The following is a 24,607-nucleotide window of genomic DNA, read 5'->3' on the forward strand; positions in this document are numbered from 1 at the left end:
TCAACGTGAGGTTAATTCCCTTACTCTTTGTAAAACTAGAAAATATTAAATGTTATTTCCTTTTCTAGAGAAAATGGCACAGTCAAGATAAGTGTGCTGTGAGCATAGTAATTATTAGCAGCTATCTTCAGCTACTCTGAATCATACTGTGTTTTCCATTAGAGGAGACTTGTTATGATATTGCAAAGCTCTTTTCAAGGGAACAAAGCTAGGTTCCTTACACGATTTCTTAACATTAATTTATATAAGAATATTAATAATAAGGTTAGCAGGTGCAGAAATGAAGAACATAAGCCTATTAATAAGGTATATTCCACACGAAACCAGGTATTTTTGATGATAGCTTCATAGTTTTCTGAAAAATCTCAGAGGAATGCTCAGAACTTGCATTGATATAAGAATGTTAGGCAAGTTTCTACAGAAAATAGTAGACCCTATAGTGCTCCCCCCATCATTGTGTAAATATCAGAACAAACATTGTCACTCGAATACCCTGCTTATTTGTTACAGATTACTATGCTATTATACCTTTTGTATATTTAAAAAAAAATTAATTTGATTTTCTGAGAGAGAGAGAATCTGAAGCAGGCTCCAGGCTCCAAGCTGTGAGCATAGAGCCTGACATGGGGCTCGAACTCACAAACCATGAGATCATCACTTGAGTCAGATGTGTAACTGACTGAGTCACCCCGGCGCTCCTACCTTTTATATGTTTAATGCCACCACTTCTTCTTTTAAATTACTGCAACACTTTTGTACTAACTTTCTTAAAAATAAATAATGTATTAAAACATGAGTACATAATTTCAATTTCCACAACTAGTTTTCAAATTTCATAAGGAAATAAAACTTTTTTAATAAGTTAACTTTTTTTTAATAAGTTAACTTTCACTCATTTAAAAATAATGAGTTATTTCCGGCTAATGTCAAAAATACTTAATATTTTCCAGCAATGATTTAATATTAAAATACAAAGGAATAAAATGCTAACTCAAGTAGTATTTTCACATATATCTACTCCAGGAAAAGAACTGAACTTCTACAGCCGCTGAGAAACATGTACAAAGTTGCTAGCAAACCCATGGCACTGACAGACGTACCTAATTCTGAAAGAATGAAATGCTCTGTGTCTTGCTCGTGAGATAAATTTTCCAAGCCATCTATACGGCAGGTTCTCCAACTATTAAATAAAAAAAGTAATTGCTCTGCAAGTTTGTTAGCAGATGCTAATGATGAATGCTTAACACATTCTGCCCTCATGTTTCCCTTTAGATCTCCTTGCACTACTAGGGGTTCTATAAACGTGCTGCTGTGGCATGTACATTTGCTTTCAAATAAATGAAAAGGTTTGTGTACAAAACCTGATTGATGAATGTAATGGGATATTAACAGCCCTCCGACATCTGAATGGGGGTATATTACATTAACTATATCAAAGAAAAACTGTACGACAATATGAAATCTGTGGGTTACTATTTCACTGTCAATAAAAATCATGGAAATTGATTTTCTAAAGTGTAAATGCACTGTTTATAAAACTAAAAGCATCTAAATAGCACTGGCAAAATAACGTTTTAGTGAAAAGTTATTTATATCTGTATACAGTGCCCACAAATACTCTTGCTTACCAAGTACACAGTCTCGATCAAGGAAAAAGGCAATTAATATGCTCTGACTTGAACATCACTGGTTTTTTTCCCCCCAAAATTTGTTTATACAAATGCAACAATCTTAGCATAGTAATTTCATCTGAGAACAGGGTCTTTGGATGCTATGGTCTGTTTTTGGAGGTTGGAAGGAAAATGCAAAGGCTGACCTGTAAAATACCTCTGATAATTTTATCCTCCTTAGCTCCCTATGCATCTCTCCAAAGCACACTGGGTTAGAAAATAAGAATGCTGCTTTGTATTGTTGCCACTCTGCTAGGTAGATGTGGGAATATGGAATATAACTTAATCTCTCTGGATCACAGGCTTCTTATCTCTAAAATGTGAATTAATTGAGAATACAATAATAATAAGGATATCTAAACAGAAAAATCTTCCTTCTTTCCAGTGTCGATAACATCAAAAAATGGAACCTAATATCTTTTAAGCCCAGGAAATATTGATGCTAATGTTGTCTATATAGCATTAGCTATCTGGATGATAATCGAGCCATTTAAAAAATGCAGATACGGGGCGCCTGGGTGGCTCAGTCGGTTAAGCGGCCGACTTCGGCTCAGGTCACGATCTCGCGGTCCGTGAGTTCGAGCCCCGCGTCAGGCTCTGGGCTGATGGCTCAGAGCCTGGAGCCTGTTTCCGATTCTGTGTCTCCCTCTCTCTCTCTGCCCCTCCCCCGTTCATGCTCTGTCTCTCTCTGTCTCAAAAACAAATAAAAAAAAGTTAAAAAAAAAATGTAGATACATTCCTATAGGTATGTTCTAATATAGGTGAGCCCCCATACATACTCATTCTCAGAATACTGATTATTTTCTTTGTTATGATTCTTTAAAATTGCATAGATTCAGCCTCCAGTTATTAATATCTAAAACTCAGATGGAAAATGGGATATTTTATGATAAGTCTACAAAATGTGGTGATATGGCATTCTTTATGCTAGATGTTTCAGATTGCTAATTAAAGTTATTATTACCGTGATTGCATAAAGAAGACTTTGTTAATTTATTGAAGTTAGAATCTAGTCATCTGAATCATTTTTTAAAAAAGGAGAATTGATCTATAAATGTAATTTTTAAAATTTTATGATTTCTCCAACGCACAACTTCCTGTAGCTTGCATGACTAGGAGGCTACAATATTGCCAAGAAGCCAGGAAGAATGAGTCATCCAACCAGGGAATGGTGTTCCAATAAAGAAAACTTCCAGATAATTAACACTTTTACCCCTTTACCCTTTAAAAGCATTTCAGAAGAATCGTTCCTCAAATCAGTTGTAAAATTCCTGATATTTGGAGTAATGTTTACCACCTTTTTAAAGGTAAATTTAAGTGTTTTTTAGAATTTTTGTGTTTGTTTTTAACTACTAAAAATTTTGGATGAAAAACCTGGAGAAATTAAATGGTGAATGCAATTTAAGAAAAAGTAAGTTTGGCTAAACTGGCAAACAAAATTCCACAATTATCATCTATTTGATTCCCATGCGGCTGTTTGAGAATGTTCACTGCTCTTGTAAGAAGCATGAACCGTTCACTATTTTCTGGCCATTACTATGACGTGATTCAGAGCCTCCTCACCTTTTAAAGTATGTGTAAGCCAAAATTCTCATGTCTATAGAACCGGCTCAGCTGTACAATCTGCCTGCCATATGCCACCAAAACAGAGGGAACAAACAGCGTAGTAAAAATACATTTTATAAACTGGTCAAAATTTGGTGGACCCAGATGCAGGATGGGAGTCCTCCAACCAGAGCCTGATCTAAACCAGTTGAAAGCTACTTGTGCAGACAGAGCATGGTCCTACACTGCATTGTGCCACAGGACTGGCTTTTTAGCTGTGAAATGTGGTTTTTAATCATTTTCCCGTTCTTGCTCTGCTGTAAATTCATTTCTCTCTTTCCCCTCCATGCACCTACCTTCAGCAGCTCTGCACCTGTTTCTAATATGTTGCTTTTCCACTAAATTCAAGGGTGGAACTTAATTCAGGCAGTCATGATTACTAGCAATCTGTTCTCAATGAGGAAAAAGTGGAAATAATCTATTTGTGTCATTTAGTAGACATCTTGAATCCCCTCCGAATATTGCTTAATAAAACTGCAATACTGAAGTTGAAGATTATTTTTCATTAAATATGCTAATGCTACGTATTTTAATAGTGGCTTTTCCCCAATTGCTTAAATAACTTCCAAAATTTTAGCTCATTAGTTTTAATAATAACTTGGTGAAGTAGGAGGACAGCAAGAAATCTTTTAAATTGAATATACTATTCTAAGATAATTTTACTTGGCAAAGCTGAAGCAGTAAATGTGAAATATAATAATCTATCTTATATTATCATCTGAATAATATGTTTGTACCCTTTAAGTAAAATATTGGTATAGTCAGAAAAAAGTTGAAAATATTTTGCATCACAGTGGTTTAGACTTGCCTCATTTGTATAGTGGAAGTACTTAATTTGTATTTAAAGTTCAGACAATATGTTAAGTGCAAAATTCATGAGTTCTTAGGCACTGTTGGTGGGAATGCAACCAATACGTAACTTTGGAAAACAGAATGGAGGTTCCTCAAATAATTAAAAAATAGAATTATTATGTGATCCAGTAATTGCACTACTAGGTATTACCCAAAGAATATGAAAACACTAATTTAAGTGGATATATGCACCCCGATGTTTACTGCAGCATTATTTTCAATAGCCAAAATATGGAAGCGCCCAAGTGTCCAATGATGGACAAATGGATAAAGAAGATGTGACATTTGAAAGAAAACCAGAAAACCATGAAAAAGAGAAAGACAAAAAAGAATCAGATAAAGTTTTCAGAAACAAGCACAAAACAAGCAATGAAATGACAATAAATACCTATAAATAATTACTTTGAATGTAAATGGACTAAATGCTCCAATCAAAAGGCATAGTGTGACAGAATGGATTGAAAAACAAAGACCCATCTATATGCTGCCTACAAGAGGCTTTGAACACTCTTAAAAATTTCAAATCTAATCATACCTCTCTTCTGCTTCAAATTCTTACAAGACTCATAGCCGTTAGGATACAGTACAACATGGTCAAGTAGGCCAGTGAGGTTCTCCCAACCTGACACATGTTAATCTCTTCAGTCTCATCCAGAGCCATTTCACTTTTCTCTGCTCTAAGCACACTTTCCTGTGTGTTCTTGAATCATGGCAAACCTTTTCACACCTCTGTGCATTCCCTCATGTTGTTCACTTCACCCTCTCCCTTCTACTCATTCTTTGGGTTTCTTCATAAGTCTTTTTTTCTTCTCCCCGCCCCCACTGCACCCCATAGGAATCATGTCAAATTCTTAAAATCCCTTATTGCGTCTTTACATTTCCTTTCATAGCACTTGAAAATTTTTATAAGAGTTCACTGCTTTCTTCGAATCTTGTTACTGGGTGTCATGCCCCTCCCTCTCCCATCTACTGTACTATAAGAAGCTTGATGAGGGAGAGTACCATATTTATTTGTTCACATTGCATGCCTAGCCTCTATTACCAGACCTGACACATAGTAAGTATTTGATAGATATGCATTGAACAGATTAAAAAAAATAGACTATTTGGGACCTGACTCACATACCACCTTATCTCTAGAGGCTATTTGGTTATAATTCCTTATAAAAAGAATGTCATTTACAATGGTTTTATTAACTAGAGTGTCCCTATTTACTTACAAGCCTGGAATTCCTGTTCCTGTTTAATGTGTTAACCTAGAGTAAGCATTTATATAGTGATCTACTTGATCTTGGAACCTTATAGTCTAGGTTAAGAGTGCACCATATCTCATGCACTGCTAATTTACATTCCTAAAAGACAGCTTCAATTACTACATCCCATTGCTAAAATTTTGCAGTGGGTATCCTTTCCCCAATGTACGATTTCATCATTTCCGCATTCAAAACTACTGTATGTGGACTATAACCCAATATTATTTCACAGTTTCCCCAGCAAGGTAGTTTTTGCTTCACTCAAATTAGACAATTCAATATTCCCACACATATCCACCTCTGGGCCTTTGTAGATTTTATTCCTGTCTTCCAGCAATCTTCACAAAATTAGGGCTCTTTTCTGGGGCATTTCTCTCATAGTGACTATCTCTGCCTGTTGATTCCCAGGAGCTGAATTTAATGTACTTTAAAGTGGTTGTGTTGCCCAATGTTCTCAGGCCAAGGAGATCCTGCATTCTTTAAGGCCTATTTCAAATGTGACCCCATGATCTGACTAAGCAAATACAAGTTACATTCAGTAATTATTATCCATTGTGGGTTCTTGCCAGACTAATGGATCTCTGGTGACCAAGCTTCTGCCCTGTGAAAGTGCTTAATAATGTATTTATGTCTTATGATATATAAGGGACAAAAAAACCAATATAGCACAATACTTGAAAGAGAACTTTGGGGAGTACAAATTCAAATGAAAATTCAAACATTTCTAAAAAAATTAAGTCAGTAGATCAATCAAAAAAGAAAAATGGTAGAAAATGCAACTCTACTTTAGAGCCATTACAAGAAGCTGTTAGATGAGCTACAAATGATAAATGTAAACTGCAAAGAATTAAATGAAGGATTGCTAAGGGCCAATTTTTGTCACATTGTGCAGCCCTGGAACCATGAATACCTACAGCAAAGGTAAGGGAAATTTCAGTCTATAAGTGGAACATTGGTATAGAAAGTATCATTGAGTGAAAAGGGATATCATATCTCCTCATAGAATATATTAAAATATAAAGGTTGGTTGAAAGTTGGTGGTATAAGAGATTTACAATTGGCAAATTTCTATTTTTCACCTTAGTTAAATTAACAGCTTCAAACTCTCTCCCTTTACTTGCTCCTATCATTATAACAGTACTTAGTGTAAAACATTTTTCTCTGCTGAAAATAAAGCATCATCATTCTGCCAGGAGCCTGGTTTGTTAGCAGCTCAAGTGGCCACATGAAGCTAACCCCAGGGCTACTGCACTGGCTGTGTTCCTAGGAGAAAATCTCAAAGATATCCCCAGTCTTAGGATCTCCTTGGCCTGTGAACATTTGGCAATACTACCACTTTAACATACCGGAGTATGTTAAATTCAGCTCCTGGGAAGCAAAAAGTATATGGTATAGCAGCATTGGAAATCTTTCTGACTAATTAAGGAACCATGTGGGAGTTGTGCTCGTGGCATTCTCATTTGTAAAGGAAGGAAGACTTTACGAAGAAGGAAGAAAAAGCAAGTGAAACATTTTGCTGAATGCACATGGATTTTAGAGCTACATCTTCCTCCTAAGAATGTTCCCAATGAAAATGAAGGCATCCAGCCATTTTTAATTTAAGCATTGGGTCAAATTGATTTTCCAAGGTCAAGATCGTTATAACTTCAAAGCCTCTTTGCTTTTCTGAGGATAAATACTAACACAGCCCACAAAATCAGTAAACCAAACTAGCAGCTCAACTGACTAAATTTCTTGATAATGAAGATAGGTTGAAAAGCAGGATGTAAATGTTCTTCCTTTCTTTTTAAAATAATAGCATTACCTACAAACTATCGTAGTCACTACTCCAAATTTTTCCTCTTTGCTCTGGTTATAGAGTCTTTTTTTTGAAGACTCAGAATTGCATGGCAAGAGTGATGAACTCACCCATCCATCTTTTCTAGACAATGGGTTCCATCATGTCCTAAAGGAGAACACCCTCCTGATGAACCCAGAAACAAAGAAATTGCTTCAACCCTGATGAAAGACACTTTGATAATGTACCTTTTACTTACAGAGAAATCAATCTCAGAATTCCAGAGGAGAAAGCATATTGAAAATTAAGTTTTCATCTGTGTTTAAGCTAAATACATACATATAATACATAAGCAAGTAAGTGCTGTAATATGAAGCAAGATCTTTACAATACACTTATGTATAAGTAAATAAACAACATAACTTTTAAAATATGTGTTATGTATACTCACTCAAGTGACAGCATTCAGAAAAGTTCAAATTGTGAACTCTTATTCCTATTTATGTTAGAATAAAGGCCAGACCAGTAAACATTCTAAATCCTCACTGTCCCTTCTGCGTACTGTTGTAACCTCAGCATCATAATACTGAGGTTTCTGTGTATAGGGCTGAGCTACACAAAAGTTGAGAAACAAGTGTTCCCATCATGGTGCTTATACTCCCCTGGACAGATAAAATAGATACAATAAACAAATTACTATAGGTTGAGATGATCAGAGAAGATGTCACAGCCCTCCCAAGAGAAGGGCATAACCCATGTAAATAGTGAAAGGGGTAAAAATATATAAAGGGGTAGGGTGAAGGGTATAACAGGTCAGACTCATTCAGTTTGTTGAGAAAAATTTATTTGCCTGGAAATGAAGTTTGGTGGAGAGATTTGTAAGAATTTAAAAGTTGATATGGCATCATCCGTCCTTCACCCAAATTCTTTTGGAAGGGCGTATTACCGATAAAATATCTACATTAACCATAGTAACTTTAACTGATGTGAAATCTGCTTTATTGCAAATGGGATTTGAGTGGATTGAAAATGAGAGGAGGTCTTGGTGCTTAGCTTTTTGTCTTTGGTCATACCATTAGCTTATACAACCTTGGGAGATTAGACTGATTAAACAAGAAAAAGATTTCTATGGATTAAGAAATGTATGCGATAGTCCTGTTAATAGTTTTTCATTTACAAGGAAAAAATAAGGATTTATGGATTATGAATTAAAATCAAGAAAAAAAAACATTTTCCTGGACCGACTAGGTTTAGGATATTATGTTGTTGCTATGATTACATAAAACTGTATAATTCAATATGGCTGCATATAGGATTACATACAACTCACTTTTATGAGAGACTACTTCTATTAAACTATACCTTCTTAGTCCAAAGGGCCTTTCATGAGAGTCATATAAACTCATGCTAAGATGAAGAAAATTGTATCATTGTTCTTTTGGATAAATTTAGCTTTTAAATTTCTTATCATTATTAAATTGAGAATATGTAATTTTTAAAAATTTATATAATATAATCAATATTTGAAGCCTGGAGTAGCACTGGCTCACTGTCTTGGGCTCTACCATTAGAAAGCATGGTCTATTTAAACAAATCATTCCTGCACCTGTCTTGGATTTATACGCTCTGCTTCCTGGATTCAGGAAGCTATTCAGTGTATAAAGGTATTTCAATGTGATAATTTCCTCACATAATTAACATGATTCTTCAGTCATATTCAAATTTTACATTAAAAATCTTTCATGTACATTAAGTCTACCAAAGTGAGTTGAAAGTTTTTCTTATTCTAAGTTCATGATGTGTTTTATGTTGCAATTCTTCCTTATTACAGAGGGAAAACTGTACACCTAAAAGCTGCTATTACTATAATTATATGACAGGAAGGCGAGCGACAAGTCTAAAAATAGTAGTAGGCTCCCTGGGGGTGCCCAAGTGTTAGAACTAAGTTGCAGTAGTACAAAGGCACAGGATGATGAAAAGCAGTTTCATCTCCTGAAGAGTAGGTGAACTGCAGACCTATCTAGAAAAGAGAGTAACTACCCAATGTCAGTTAAAAAAGAAAAAAAAAAAAAGGAATACTCATCACTTTGGGGAGTTTTTCTAAATTTTTTTTAATGTTTATTTATTTTTGAGTGAGAGAAAGAGACAGAGTAAAAGCAAGGGATGGGCAGAGAGAGAGGGAGAATTCCAAGAATTCCAAGCAGGCTCCAGGCTCCATGCTGTCTCAGGGCCTGATGTGGGGCTCAAATTTGCAAACTGAGATCATGACCTGAGCTGAAGTTGGACGCTTAACTAACAGCCACCCAGGCATACTTTGGGGAGTTTTTCTAGATAGGTATTTTCCAAATATCTAATTTTTAATTTAATTGTTTTATACAATTATTTTATTTTATTTTATTTTATTTTATTTTATTTTATTTTATTTTATAAGTTTATTTATTCTGAAAGAGAGAGAGAGCAGGCATGAGCAGGGGAGGGCTGTCAGCATGGAGCCCAATTTGGGCTCGAACTCATGAACCCATGAGATTATGACCTGAGCCGAAATAAAGAGCTGGAAGCTTAACTGACTGAGCCACTCATGTGCCCCCAAAGTACGTTTTAATCACTTAAAAATACATGGGGGAGTTGGCACGGAGGGCAGAGACAACAAATTAAATGTTCAAGGTGCACACATTTATCCAAAGAAACCACACTCTGATGCATTTTTCAATCAACATTTCCAAACAGTTGACTAGGGAACATTTATATGTACAGGTGACCCTTGAAATAGCATGGGGGTTAAGGGTGGTGACCCCACAGCACAGTTGAAAATCTGCACATAACTTTTGATTCCTCCAGAACTTAACTACAAACAGCCTGTATAAAGTGGTCTCTCATATACTGGTTTATAAAAGTAAATGGTGATGCAAGGATAAAGCCTCCAGGAGGTCTCAATTCCATCAGAGCTCCACAGATGTCAAGAAGGTAGAATGAGAATTTTCCTGAGCAGGTTTCTTCAGAGAGAGTGATTTTTCTGAGTCCCTTTCTCAGCCCCCTTTGGGATAGAGGGTGGGAGGGCTACCTTCTAACACTTTACCTGGGGAGACACCTTCAAGAAAACCACTTGGGTATCTCTGAAATAAGATCATATTGTTGGGGGTCACATATAAGAACACAGAATTAACTTGTGGACAGGGTCTGACTCCTGCCAAAGAATTGGGGAAGGCTAGACACAGGATCCTCATTGCTTTGGTGGTAGGAGGCAGAACACTGAGGGATGGGTGAAGAGAGGGACGCAGGAGTGCTCCTCTGTGGACCAGATCTGAGCCACACAGGGGGGCCAGCTTTACATCTTGGGTCCTGTCCAAGAGTACCACCTGGCAAAGCAAGGAGCCCAGAGCAGAAGGAGGTTGGAGATAACTTCTGGATTTCGCAGGACTAAGGAAGTGCAGGAGGGAGACTCAGGGGGTGTTACCTGAAGAGCCCAAAGGATCTCATAAAGAAGTGTCAGCTTTAATCATCTGCCATACCCATCAAAGAACACTAGCATAACACATCTAACAAGGGATTAAAACTGCTTCTTCCTGGGGCTCCTATGTGGCTCAGTCGGTTAAGCGTCTAACTCTTGGTTTCAGCTCAGGTCATGATCTCATGGTTTGTGAGTTCAAGCCCCACATCAGGGTCCACACTCACAGTGTGGAGCCTGCTTTGGAATTCTCTCTCTCTCTGTGTCCCTCCCGTACATGCATATTCTCTCTCTCTCTCTCTCTCTCTCTCCTCTCAAAATAAATAAACTAAAAACAACAACGACAACAACAAAAAACTGCCTCTTCCCTTCCCTTTAATCCCTCCTTGTGTCTTCTCCCTAGTGACAAATAGTAGCTCCTAATAGGCTTATAACAGGAGAGAGAAGAGAGCCTATGGAGTATGTTCTAATTCCTGGTTTCTAGCCCCAAAAAGATCTTGGAGGGATTTTATTTGTTCAGAAAAAAATGACCCTTTTGCTAAATAAACAGTTGGAGACAAAAAATATGATTGCTTTTGGTTATTTCTGAAATTGAGCTTGTTCAATATCCCAGTTACAGAAACTATGAAGCCTGCTAGTAATCCAGAGCAGAGCATCAGGAGAGGCACATTTTAAATGCCACCTGTCTCATGCTTTAAAGTCACCTTATCTGGCAGAAGGGGAAAATGTAGCTGTCTGAAATATCAGAATACAAAACATGATACCCCATGAAATCAGCAGCATACAGTGTGATTCAAGTCAGAGTTTAATCTGCAATGCTACATAACATTTTTTTTTTTGGTCAAGAGTGAAAATAATGATGATGATGGTGGTGACGATGATGATGATGACGACACTCTAGCCCTTTCAGATTACTATCATTGGGGAATTGTGTAGATAAGGATCTCGAAATCAGAGGACCTAATGCTACTGCTTAGGATGATAGAACGACTTCAGGTTGGGAAAGCAAGAACGAACAGATGTTCCCCAGGAAGACAGAATTAAATGACCCTGAGATTCCAGACATACACAGTAGGCTGGATAACTTGCAGTAGACTAGAGCATACAGTAGTGCACTAGACGAGATTTGATCAATACTTTCACTGCAGCCAAACTGTAGGGCAAGTGATGGAGAGACAACAGACAATGTCGAGGAATGAATTCTGGGGCCAGATTAGGTGGGTTGAACCAGTGCAATCTGAATGACTACTATAAAATGTATTGGAGCTCTTTCTTCTACCTCAAAAATATAAAATTATTTTTGATGAAAAATAACATCAGTGAAAATAACATCGATATTAATTTTACAGTCATCCATGGAGATGGTTCTAATACACTTAAAGACAAATATTAACTACAAGAAAAAGCAGCTTGTCAAAAAGATAAACATAAAATTGTTATATGACCCAGCAATTCCACTCCTAGGTACATGCTTAAAAGCAATGAAAACAGATACTCATATTACACTTGTACTCAAATTTTAACAGCAGCTCTATTCACAATAGCCAGAGGAGGAAACAACTCAAATGTCCATCGACTGATAAATGGATAAACAAATGTATTATATCCATACAATGGGATATAAATGAGCCAAAAAAAGGTAACTAAACACTGATATATGTTACAATTTTGATGAACTTTGAAAACATTTAAAAGGTCATATATTGTATAACTCTAGTTTAGGAAACATTCAGAATAAGGAAATATATATATATATATATATATATATATATTTGTAATGAAATATATATATATATATATATATATATATTTGTAATCAGCTCTTTCTGTGTAGATTGTACCATATGTCAAAAAAGTAACAAAGGATTACCTCAGTACGCTTGCCTTCTATTAAGCCCTTGTAATATCAAGAACTTGGCGATTTGAATTATTGCAGGCATCATAACATTTTTGCTTATAAATGTCTATGATTGCATAGTTGAATTAATTGGGTTTCCAAGTTAAACCTGGCTTTGTTTTTATTTTTTTTAACTTTTAATGTTTATTTATTTTTCAGAGAGAGAGACAGAGAGAGAGACAGACAGACCATGAGTGGGGTAAGGGCAGAGAGAGAGAGAGACACAGAATCCCAAGCAGGCTCCAGGCTTCATGCTGTCAGCATACAGCCTGATGCAGGGCTCGAACTCACGAACCACAAGATCATGACCTGAGCTGAAGGTGGAAACTTAACTGACTGAGCCACCCAGGCGCCCCTAAGCCTGGCTTTAAAGCAGGTCTAAAAACATAAAAATAGTGAATTCACCTAACATGCAGTGCAATGGTAATAAATGCAATACCAGAAATTGAAGATTTGGTTTTAAGAAAAATAGGTACCAATGATGCAGACAGAAGGAGATGGGAAAAGAGCATTTTTTTTCTAAAGCAGTATCAACTGAAAGAGAAAAAAACAGTATAATAGAAACATACATCTTGCTGCAATCTTATCTTAAATCTCCATTATGTTAGCCCAAAATCCTTTGAGTATACAATTTTCAGTCACAGTCACCATTGTATGAAGTCTTCTCTCCCTTACTATGTGCTTTGTTTTTTTCCAGTTTAATTGGAGGCTTTATTTTAAAATGAACCTTGAAGCAATTTTGGTGGTTCACCTCTTCATTATTTCAGTAACAAAATACCAACTTGCTCATTGCAGTAGTTGATGGCAGTGTCATTACATTCAAGGGAAATAAAGTATCTGGGTTCCTTTTCTCGCATTGTGTGATTATAGTGTTGAAAATGTCTGTAAATAAAACAACAACTGAAACAATCTTTGGCTATTTTGTAAGTAAGTATAAGTCTAAGCTGGTTATCACTCACTAGAAGTATTCTAGAACTACTTTAGCCATTGCTTCCAGAAGTGCTCTTTGGCGAGGTGTATACTATATAGTTTGCCATGTTTAACTAAACTTCTGCATTATAAAATCTTCCTTCACTTAGGAAATACTCTTCTTTATCTGTCAAAAAGTTAAGGATGTTTGGTCGAGTATACAATTACTGTCTGACTATCCAAAGTTTAGCCCCAGCGAAAGTAATTCAGCATATGAAAAAAAAAATCCAATGAATGTATCATTGCATATATTTACTTTTCTCTCTCTCGAGAAAAGTTTAGAGCTGCAATCATTTTAATTAACACATTGTGCAGAAGAATGCACGACAGCAGCTGTTAATATGCATTTTTAAGACTAGAGGGTGTGGTGACTTATCTAGATATAAGAGCAACATATGTTCAGCTAAGCATATGGATTATAATATAAATTATGATTGTAATGCAGAGAAACAGAGGGACATGTGCAATGGCTGCCTGTTTTCATTTAATCGCTAACATTTTTCTAACATACATTAGAGAAGGCGTTATTTTACTGTGGAAATATGATAGAACAAGATCGATGATCATACTTTCAATCAGCTTAATGCATTCTGAAACATGTAACTGTTTTTTCTGTGAATGTAAATTCAGATTTAAAAACGTTATTCAACAAATAAATTGAAAACAAATAACTATATAGCGAGCATCTTAAAGCAACCTTAAAATATCAAAACAGACTGTGTTTTCCTGTTTTATCCACTTTGTTTCATTATGTTTTTGACAGAATAATGGTTTAGTTACTGTGAACACTATTAATTCAATTTACAAACTAGCTGGTTGGAGATGGTAGTGATGACACAAATTACCTTCTCTTGATATTGGCGCCTTGAAGAATCCAAAGACTGGATTAAAGCCGTGGCATGGCCGACAAACATGGCATAGCAGGTGGCCCCAACGATCATGCTCAGCATGGTAATCCAGAGGTCAGACATGCTGACTGGGGCCTGGGCTCCATACCCAATGCACAGCATGTGACTCATAGCTTTGAAGAGTGCATATGAATACTGCTTTCCCCACGAATCATTCTGCAAGAGAAGGGAAAGAGAAAACAGGCTGAGTCATTAGGATGGCAGAATAAAAAGTGAGTATGACCCGTACACAAAAACATTATAGAGTAACGAGTATGGAGAAACATCCTTGTAATGGAACATTTAATTGCTACTCAAATGACCTGTGGTTTCCAAAACTTGCCTACCACTAGGAAACAGAAACAATCTACTGATAATATATGCATTCCAGTCAGTTTTAGGTTTGTTGTCTTTAAAACTAAAATTCCTTTTGGGACAATGGTGTGACTGTCATATAAAAATGCTGATAGACTGACTCCAAAGTTTCAAGGAAATCTGGTCATTTTCTTGCAACGTATTTGCAAGATGAGAAATGTTGCAGGTAAGTATGAAGGTGATGGGTCTATGTATAGGAATTTTTATCAAAACTACGATGTTTAGATTTAAAATCCAAATGGATATATTTGCATAGTCCTTAATTCCATACTTCTTAAATGAAAAATACACAAACATTTTGGCAATGGAGGTCTGATAAATGGAAAGACTTCCTTGAAGTCCTCTTTCAGGGTAATGTAGATTGGGATTCAAATGTCAGGATTGATGATGGATGAATCTTGTTGGCTTTTTATAAAATAAAATAAGCAAAATAATATCTTGGCAAACCCTCTGGAAAAAAAAGAGCTGACTTCTGAGATTAGTTACTGGATGCAATTTCTGAAACCTTTCAAAAATTTACTCCAAACTCTATTCTACAAAAATAAGCTATTCAATATATCTTATCTACCCTTTGATAAAATTTAAAGGACTATTTGGATCAATTTGTATCAAGTTCCTGGCCCAAGACTTACAAAATTTATGAGGTCCAGTGCAAAATGAAAATTTGGGATCCATTAGTTCAAAATGTAAGAAAAAAGTGCTGTTAAAGATAATAATAGATACTAAATTTTCCTTTAAAATATTTTATTACTTATGATAGTAATAGCGATAGATGAATAACAACATAAATTTATATATTTCAAAAAATAATATTTTTGTGTCATAGTTATATATAATATGATAAATAGAACTACTGTATTATTGTGATATATTGATCATATAATTTTTCTGGTTTAATTTTCTACAAATCCATTTCTTAGGTCATCAACATTTTTACAATTAGCAATTTCATTTTCAACTATAAAATTGTAAGTGACATCACTTGTTTTGGCTAAGGTAAGATCACAAATAATTTCTGATAGTTTCTGAGAAATTTTAAGAAAGATCTTTCTGTTGATGCACCTATTACTGGAACTACTTAGAATATTCTATAGATTATGATAACATTGGCATAAATTTCTGATTTAACATAAATTTTAGTACATCTGGAGCTGATGATTCTAATGGAACATTTTTCAATGAAGATTTAACTCTATACAAACTAGTTTCATGTATGAATGTGATTTTTAATTAAACTTTCTACTTTAAGATAAGTATAGATTAACATGCAAATTTTAAGAAATAATAGAGAACCCATGCACCTTTCATCCAAAATAGTAACATCCTGCAAAGTATGTACAATGTTACAACCAGGAAATTGACATGGGTACAATCCATTGATCTCACTCATATTGCACTGATTTAAGGTGCTTGTTAGTGTGTGTACTTAAGTTTTATACAATTTTAACGCCTGTATAAGTTTGCGTATTCCTCACCACAGTCAAGATACAGAACAATTCCATCACAACAAAGATCCTTTACACTGTCTATATGTTGAATTTAATGTAAATGTATGCACTGACATTTTAATATTACCTCTGACATTTCCTATAACTTGCTGAGGTTGTGCAAGAAACCAAAAGTAGTTTCATAATTAGTATATAATCCAAAATGCCTGTTTATGTATTTTATTCCTTTATTATCAATTATAAGGTAAAATTATACAAAAAATTCCTTTTTTTGCTATTCATCGGTTCACTTAGAGTTTCATATGAAGATAGTGTTATTTTCCATCAAATATGATGATCTTTAAATTCAATCTGTATTTCTAGGCTGGTGGATATTTGCTTTGCAATGTTGCAGGAGTTTTCAAAACTGGACATTGTAAACTGTGAAAAATTCTAATAACTCCCTGATATGTTTTATTGCAACATCCATGTATACACCTTAACTTTGTAATAATTTGCTGACAAAGTTTACCATCTGAGTTATGCAAGCATTATTTTGGGATTTAGGCAGATTTAATGTTCGTGTAGATACTGCAGGGATGGGATCCTGGGACTGATAAGCAGCTGTCCTCTCACCAAGATTCCTGTCCCTGCCGGCAGTGGGGGAGCCGCTCCTACCTCTTCCATTTGCTGCTTTTGCTGCTGTTGCTTTGGGGGTTGCTGTTGCCACTGGTAATCTGGCCCAGTTCTGGCTTGGCCACACTGGGGACACAGCATCCCAGACTGCGGAGGCAGGCAGATGTGCACCTTGCTGTCAGGCCAATTGCTTGGCTTCTGTGCTGCCCACTTTGCCTGCGGGTCTGAACCTGTGTATGCAGAGTGGCCCCCTGAAGCTCCAATGCTCATGGTCATGTTCATGCTCCACTGTCCCAGTGAACTTCATTTACAGAACATAAATTCACAGATAAAGTTATTGAGAATATCAAGATAGCAGCAGCGGAGCTTTATAACAAGCACAAGTTCCTTCTGGAAGTGGGTCCCTGTGCAACTAAAAGGTCATGCCCACATACACACAAAGATATCCCTGCCTTTGTCGAATTAACTCTTAAATTATTGGAAAATTTTAAGTTATTTAAAAAAATATTGAATATACATAGATAATTTTTTGTTCATGTTTTAATGGAGTTATCCAATTAGGAAAAATAGGACATGATAAAGCTGAAACATCCAACTTCATAAACTTTGGAATTGCATATGGCTGCTGACAAAAATAACCAGCCCCGTTTGGTTGAAAGAGTTAAGTTTCTTAAAGTGAAATTCATTGTTACTTATAAAATAAGGTCATGTTGCCCCATCCATCCGTCCATACATCCATCCATGTGTACACACACACACACACACACACACACAGGTGTAAAAATGAGATTCAATTTTAAGAAATGAAAATTATTTGCATATTATACTATGCATACAGTATAATGGACCCACGCACAAGTTTTCATTTTGAGAAATAAAATTCATTCCTTACACTTTTTTTCACACATGAAAATACATAGCTATACTTAACAAATAAACCTAAGGTTGCCCAAATTCTAGATGTTCCAGGAACTAGAAATGGAGTATTCAATGAACAAAGAAATGTGTTCTATAAAAATCTTGAATATACATGTTATTTAAAGTGACATTAAACTTCCTGAAATTCAACTCAGTAATACACTGATATACTAAAAATGAATTTATTGCAAAGGCTTTAATTCCTAAGATCTATTCAAAGAACGAACAGAAAAGAAAAAAATAAGCTTTGTTTGTTTCTCACTGGCTTTAAATCTCTTCCGGGCTCCCTTGGGACTCCAATTCCCTTGTTGTGGTGACTTCCATCTGGTACATGATGATCTTCTCATTTGCCTGGCATCTACTCCTAGATTAGGGCTGGGGCTATGTCTCATTGATCATGTTAAACTCTAAATTGCATGATTCGGTGGACACACTAAATATTTTTTGTTGAAAACACTGTTGTTGAAAAAAAGGGTGAATAAATAAATTTTGACTGTGCTGTTAAATCTAATGCAAGATTCCCTTCCTTACACAGGGGCATAGTCATGTTGTTAAGGCATCTTGATGGACATAGATATAATGGGAATAATTCAAAAGCCAATGGGGTGTCCAGGGGAGACCGCATTTTAATTATGTTCGTATTGTTTATTTCTTTGTTTTTGAGGGGAAACCGTAAGTGGAGCTGGAGAAGAGCATTTCAATTTTCCAGAGGAATGCAGTTAGATAATAGCCAAAGTAAGAATGTGTGTTTAGGTTCATTTTCATTTATCTCCTTAGGCACATATCCAACACACACACACACACACACACACACACACACACACACACACAGATTCTGGCTTTTTTTTCCCTACAAAAATGGATCATATCATATATACTTCCCTGCATTTAGCTTTTATCACAGGAAAATTCCTCCAAATAATCTAGTGTTCATGTAACTATGTCAATTACCATTGTTGATTTTGTTATAGTTAATTCTCGTATTTTTCTATTGTTTTCTAGTTTTTGCCACTACAAACTATTCTGTAATAAACAACTTTGTACATATAACCTTTATCTCTATCAAATAGATTCTCAGGAGTGTGTTTGTTGGGTCAAAGAGTAAAGTTTTCAATTGATTTTGAAATATATTGCCAGAATGTTTCAAAAGGCTGTAACTTTTCCAAAAACAAGTAAAATCACACTTCATCACCTTTTCTAGTGAGAAATAGTAGCCCACAGTTTTTTTTTTTAATTATTTTTTTTAACGTTTATTTATTTTTGAGACAGAGAGAGACAGAGCATGAACAGGGGAGGGTCAGAGAGAGAGGGAGACACAGAATCTGAAACGGGCTCCAGGCTCTGAGCTGTCAGCACAGAGCCCGATGCGGGGCTCGAACTCACAGACCATAAGATCATGACCTGAGCCGAAGTCGGCCGCTTAACCGACTGAGCCACCCAGGCGCCCCGCGACCCTGTGTTTTGAAGCCACAGTTATTTTTATTTCCATTTCTCAGACTAAGAATTTGAGAATGTTTTCATATACTTATTAACCAACTGGACTTCTCATTTCTGATGAAATTCTTGTTTTTTTCTTATGAATTTGTAATACATAGTTGAAGACTGGATATCAATTCTTTAACTATTTGCTTTAAATGTCTATTCCTAATTTACTGTTTTCCTATTTATTTTTTAATGATATAATTTGCCATACAAACATTTTGATTACTTTATGTAGGAAAATAAATCTACAATTTCCCTGTGAGCTGCTGAACTTTCTGTATTGGTTAAAAAGATTTCCCTGAATCTATGATTATTCATATATAAGTGTTTTTGAGATATGTTATTTTTATATAACAGTGGTTCTCAACTGAGGATGATTCTGTCACCCAAGGAACATTGCTGAATTTTTTGTTTTTATAACTGGAGGAAGTGCTGTTAACACCTAATAGGTACAGGCTAGTGAAGCTACTAAGTGCCCCCCCCCCCTCCACCAATTCACAGAGAAGCTCCCTCACAGCAAACAATTATGTGGCTCAGGGGCACCTGGTTGGCTCAGTCCATTAAGTGACAGACTCTTGACTTCGGCTGAGGTCATGATCTCACAGTTCATGAGTTCAAGCCCCAAGTCAGGCTCTACAGTGACAGCGCAGAGACTGCTTAAAATTCTCTCTTTTTTCCCTCTACCTCTCCCCCACCCTCTCTCTCAAAAATAAACAAAAGAATATTAAAAAGAAGGAATTATATGGCCCAAACTACAGCCATGGTGAGGTAATAGATGGATTTAACAATGACTAAAGAAAAGCTATGTTCAAAAGCTATTGGAAGCCTAAGGGAGGTGAAATGAAAAGTGAAATAGCATAAAAGCATAAAGTATAAAACAAGAACAGCCATAAATAATTTTGAGGAGATAAGGTCTATAGAATTTAGCATATAAGATTTTTATGAAATGGTAAAAGAAAAAGGAAAGTAGAATAATTCAGGAGGTTATGGAAAATTCAGAAAGATTCAAGCAATTTAGGCTTTTCTTTACGGAGGAGACTGATCAGGTGTAGGGATCTTTTCTGTTATTCTACAAGACCAGAATCATTCTCTTTACACATTGAATTTTGTCTATGTGCATTGTGTACATGAGGGCCAACCCAGCCCTCACAGTGGAATGTCAGTATTTAGGCAGCAGCCATGTGATTCAGAGGCTGCTGCTGAAAGAACCCTAAATGGAAGAATGATATTTATACCATTACCGGCATCCTCTTTATTGGCTCCTACCCTCCCCACCAGCACCATCCACCGTTACAATCCCAGCTACAAAAAGCTCAAGCCAGAAAGGTAGGTTGACTATGGCGATAAAACACACACATGGGGTTATCCTTGAAAAACAGTGTGATGGTAACAACATGAAGGGCTCTAAACTGCTCAAAGCACCAGTTACTGTATTGATCTAATCAATCTTTCATCTGATTGTTCTTATTGCCATTCAATAAATGATAATATTGAGGTAGAGAACATCATGACTTGCCCAAGATTACAAGTTTATAAGTGGAAGATTCATTGTTTTGAACCCAATCTGACTCTAGAGACCATACCATTAGCTACTACATGACACTGCTCTTGATTTTATAAACATTATATTCATCATTTCAGGCAAAATATTAGGCTGAAAGACTAACTGATCAGTTCAAATCTCACATGAAAACCCTTATTTAATGTAGAAAATCAACATCAGGCAAAGAGGAGACCTAAAGAAGGAAAAACTTGGGGGTGCCTGGGTGGCTCAGTCAGTTGAGCGTCTGACTTCAGCTCAGGTCATAATCTCACGGTTCACGAGTTCGAGCCCTGTGTTGGACTCTGTGCTGACAGCTCAGAGCCTGGAGCCTATTTCCAATTCTGTGTCGCCCTCCCTCTCTACCCCTCCCCAACTTGTGCTCTATTTCTCTCTCTCTCAAAAATAAATAAAAATTAAAAAAAAATAAGAAGGAAAAACTAGATCTGATAGGGCTTGGTGAAGGTCCAGGAATGTTTCTTTTCTTTTCTTTTCTTTTCTTTTCTTTTCTTTTCTTTTCTTTTCTTTTCTTTTTTCTTTTATTATGTGGCTGTTCTCCTTTCATTTAAAAAAAATGACTCTATTGTATTTTAGTCTACATCAATAATAATAACATGAATGGGAAGACTATATACTCCACGTGATTTATCATATGATCCAAATATTACCAACTTCCATATGACTTGAATCCTATTGAAAGGAAATAAATATCTGTTAGCTCTGATTTAATCAGGGTTTCTCTTGTTTTCATGTAGGCAATGATTTACTAACAAACTGTTCCTTATAGATTTTTATTATTCAAAGAGTTTGCTCATTTAAGTCATCACTTCACTGAGGCATCACTGAATGTAATTATTTTTTTGAGGAAAACATATTGAGTCCAATTAACAAGAATATATATAAGTAAATTTGATTATTCCATCTGGCAACTTTCATACAGAAAAAAATATATTTTAGGTTTATAGTCTAGGTTAATCTAGTTTCTAAGCATTTGTTTGATATACTGTTTACACCGTTACTTAATTTGGATCAGGGCTATGACAAAAAAAGAAAAGAAATGTTTACTCTAGAGTTCCCTACACCTTCTGACTTAGGATGGTCAAACTCAAACTAAGGCATTTAGTATTCTGCCACAGGTATAAAAGTTCTCTGGCCCATCATCTTTATATGAACCAAAATTCTATTAATTTAGAAGGACAAAATATTCCATTATTGAACATCTGAATGAATTCTTCTTTATCATTTGAAATCAAATACAAGCATGAATCTAAGTAGGCAAAATTGGATATATAGAAGCAAACTTGGATATATAGAACTTGACTCAGAAATATATACATCAACAGCTAAAGTATCAAATTTTGATCAGTTTCAATTTACTTCTTCAACCACTGAATAAACTTATCATTTACATCAATTTCAGCAATGCCAATCAGATACAAAGATACATTAAGAAGTTCTCAAGATAAGGAATACAGCTGAGCATAATCTGCCTGAAGTCATAAGAAGTGTAGCATAACAGGTCACCAATTCCAAAGTGTACCTTCAACTGAACATGAGTTTACTTAATCTGTGTATAAGAGAAGAGAGTCAGGGTAATAAATTGTTGTTCTCTATCAATTTTACAGTGCTGAAGTATGGTAACAATGCATAGACATCAGGAGCAAGATTTATACTGATTAGTGATTGAAATAGAGCTATCCTTGTTTTTAAGTACTCATTTGAGCATTTTTGTTTTTGGAAGTATGTCCCCTAGAATTGCTGGATTTGTAAATTACAAACAGAAACATTTAAGAAACATCTTTGAGGAGGTATCTTCGTTGAATTAAACATTATTCATCACGTTTTGTTATAGATCATAGTAAGTGATAAGGTCAGTAGGAAGACAAGTGGAGATCAACTCAATGAGGCCGTCCTAAATTGAATTATTCAGTAGAAACACTCTACATGCAATTCCTAAGGAGACTCAGGGAAAAGGCTGACAGCTATGTTGTGTGTAAGGTCAAAATGTAGATAATGAGAAAGAATATTTCTTAAAAAAATATATATGATGTGGCATTTCCTCCCAGTATAGTGCTTTGAAAGCAAATATTAACTCCAATGTAGGCAAGAAGAAAGAGAACCTGTCAACATTGTGCTTTGATTTCATAACTTGTCAACCTTGTTCCATAACATTAGCACTATGTTTTTAAATTAGGAAGTAATGAATTATTTCCAGGCAAATCAAATGATAGAAGCTCTTGAAACCTTGAAATACATGGTTATATTTTTTGAACTTTTTTAAAATTTTTATTTCAGAGAGAGAGAGAGAGGGAAAGAGAGAGAGAACACGTGCACATGGGAAAGGGGTTGAGGGAATAAGAGAATTCCAAGCAGGCTCCATGCTCAGCATGGTGCCTAATGTGGGGCCCAATCCCATGATCCCAGGATCATGACCTGAGCCCAAATCAAGAGTTGGACCCTCAGTTGACTGAACCCCCCAAGCGCCTCCGTATTTGTATTCTTGGTAGCATTATCTCCAAGTAATTTAAATGCCATGATTTTTAGAAATGACACTTTAAAAAATAATATACAATTACATATATTTTTCAGTTGGAAAAATGTATTTATTTTTCTTATTTGTGACTGTTATGATCTGCTTCCAAACATCTGTGCCTCTGAAATCAATCCTTTTGCATTACAGAAGGATTCAAATAGCTTTTAGCAATAAAATATAAAGTTACTGCATAACTAGATTACTGTTGCCATAAAAAGAATGATGTTTGGTTATTTTAAGTTCTAGACTTGTTCCCTGGACAATTAATCCCTCAAATTCTAAATATATGTTTTCCTGCTTCAATCGCATGATAAAATACAAAATCTGCATTAAGTAGATTGATAAATTAAAATTTAATGATGCTTGAGATTATGGATATTTTTTCTCATATTTCTTTATGCACTGGTGCATTATTTTAAAATAAAAATTAAACATATCAATACATTATTTTTTAAGTTGGTGTGTCTATTAGCCTAATTTTTTATACTAAGAGTTAATTAATACTTGTTATAGAAGTGCCCAAAATCAGGTATTATTTTAAGATTTTAAGTGTGATTTTTCTATAATTAGTATTTTGAGCAAATATTTTCATTGCTTGCTTGTACAAGTAAATATAAGTAAATATATTTTATTTATTATTTTTTTTAATGTTTATTATTTGAGAGGGAGAGAGAGGGAGAGAGAGAGAGAGAGTATGAGCGGTGGAGGGGCAGAGAGAGAGGGACACATAGAATCCCAAGCAGGCTCCAGGCTCTGAGCTGTCAGCACAGAGCCCAATGTGGAGCTTGAACCCATGAACCCTAAGATCAAGACCTGAGCTGAAGTGGAAGGCTTAACTGAGCCAGGTGTCCCTTATTTCATTTTATCTTAATTTTGCTTTTAATTTTTTTAATGTTTATTTTTTTTTTTTTGAGAGAGAGAGAGAAAGAGAGAGAGCATGAGTAGGGGAGAGGCAGAAAAACAGGAAGAAAGAAAATCTGAAGCAGGCTCCAGGTTCTGAGCCATTAGCACAGAGCTCAACGCGGGGCGCAAACTCACAAACCATGAGATCATGACCTGAGCCGAAGTCGGATGGTTAACTGACTGAACCACCCAGGCACCCCAGCAAGTATATTTTAAATACTTCTGCACATATATCTATCCATAAACATATTTTCTACATATACTTAAATATAAAGGAACAATAGAAGAGATTAGCATACACTGAGTACTTTACTCCTTATGAGGTACTATTCTACGAACTCATTGCTCCTCATAACATTCTTGAAACCTGATATTGTTCTTACAGGTAAGAGATGCAAAAATTAGAAAAATTAAGAAACTTGCTCAAAGTCACACACA

General features: G+C 35.6%; 1 protein-coding gene across 1 annotated transcript in view; it reads right to left on the reverse strand.

Annotated features, from left to right (window-relative positions):
• HCN1 (hyperpolarization activated cyclic nucleotide gated potassium channel 1) overlaps positions 1 to 24,607 on the reverse strand; it is a 394,340-nt gene that overhangs the window by 100,524 nt on the left and 269,209 nt on the right. The window contains exon 4 of the mRNA XM_060634577.3: positions 14,314 to 14,532. Within this exon, the coding sequence (XP_060490560.2) occupies positions 14,314 to 14,532 (219 nt within the window). The remainder of the gene's footprint in view (positions 1 to 14,313; positions 14,533 to 24,607) is intronic.

This window comes from Panthera onca, chromosome A1 (genome assembly GCF_046562875.1).
Source record: "Panthera onca isolate mPanOnc1 chromosome A1, mPanOnc1 haplotype 2, whole genome shotgun sequence".
In the NCBI taxonomy this organism is placed as follows: domain Eukaryota; kingdom Metazoa; phylum Chordata; class Mammalia; order Carnivora; family Felidae; genus Panthera; species Panthera onca.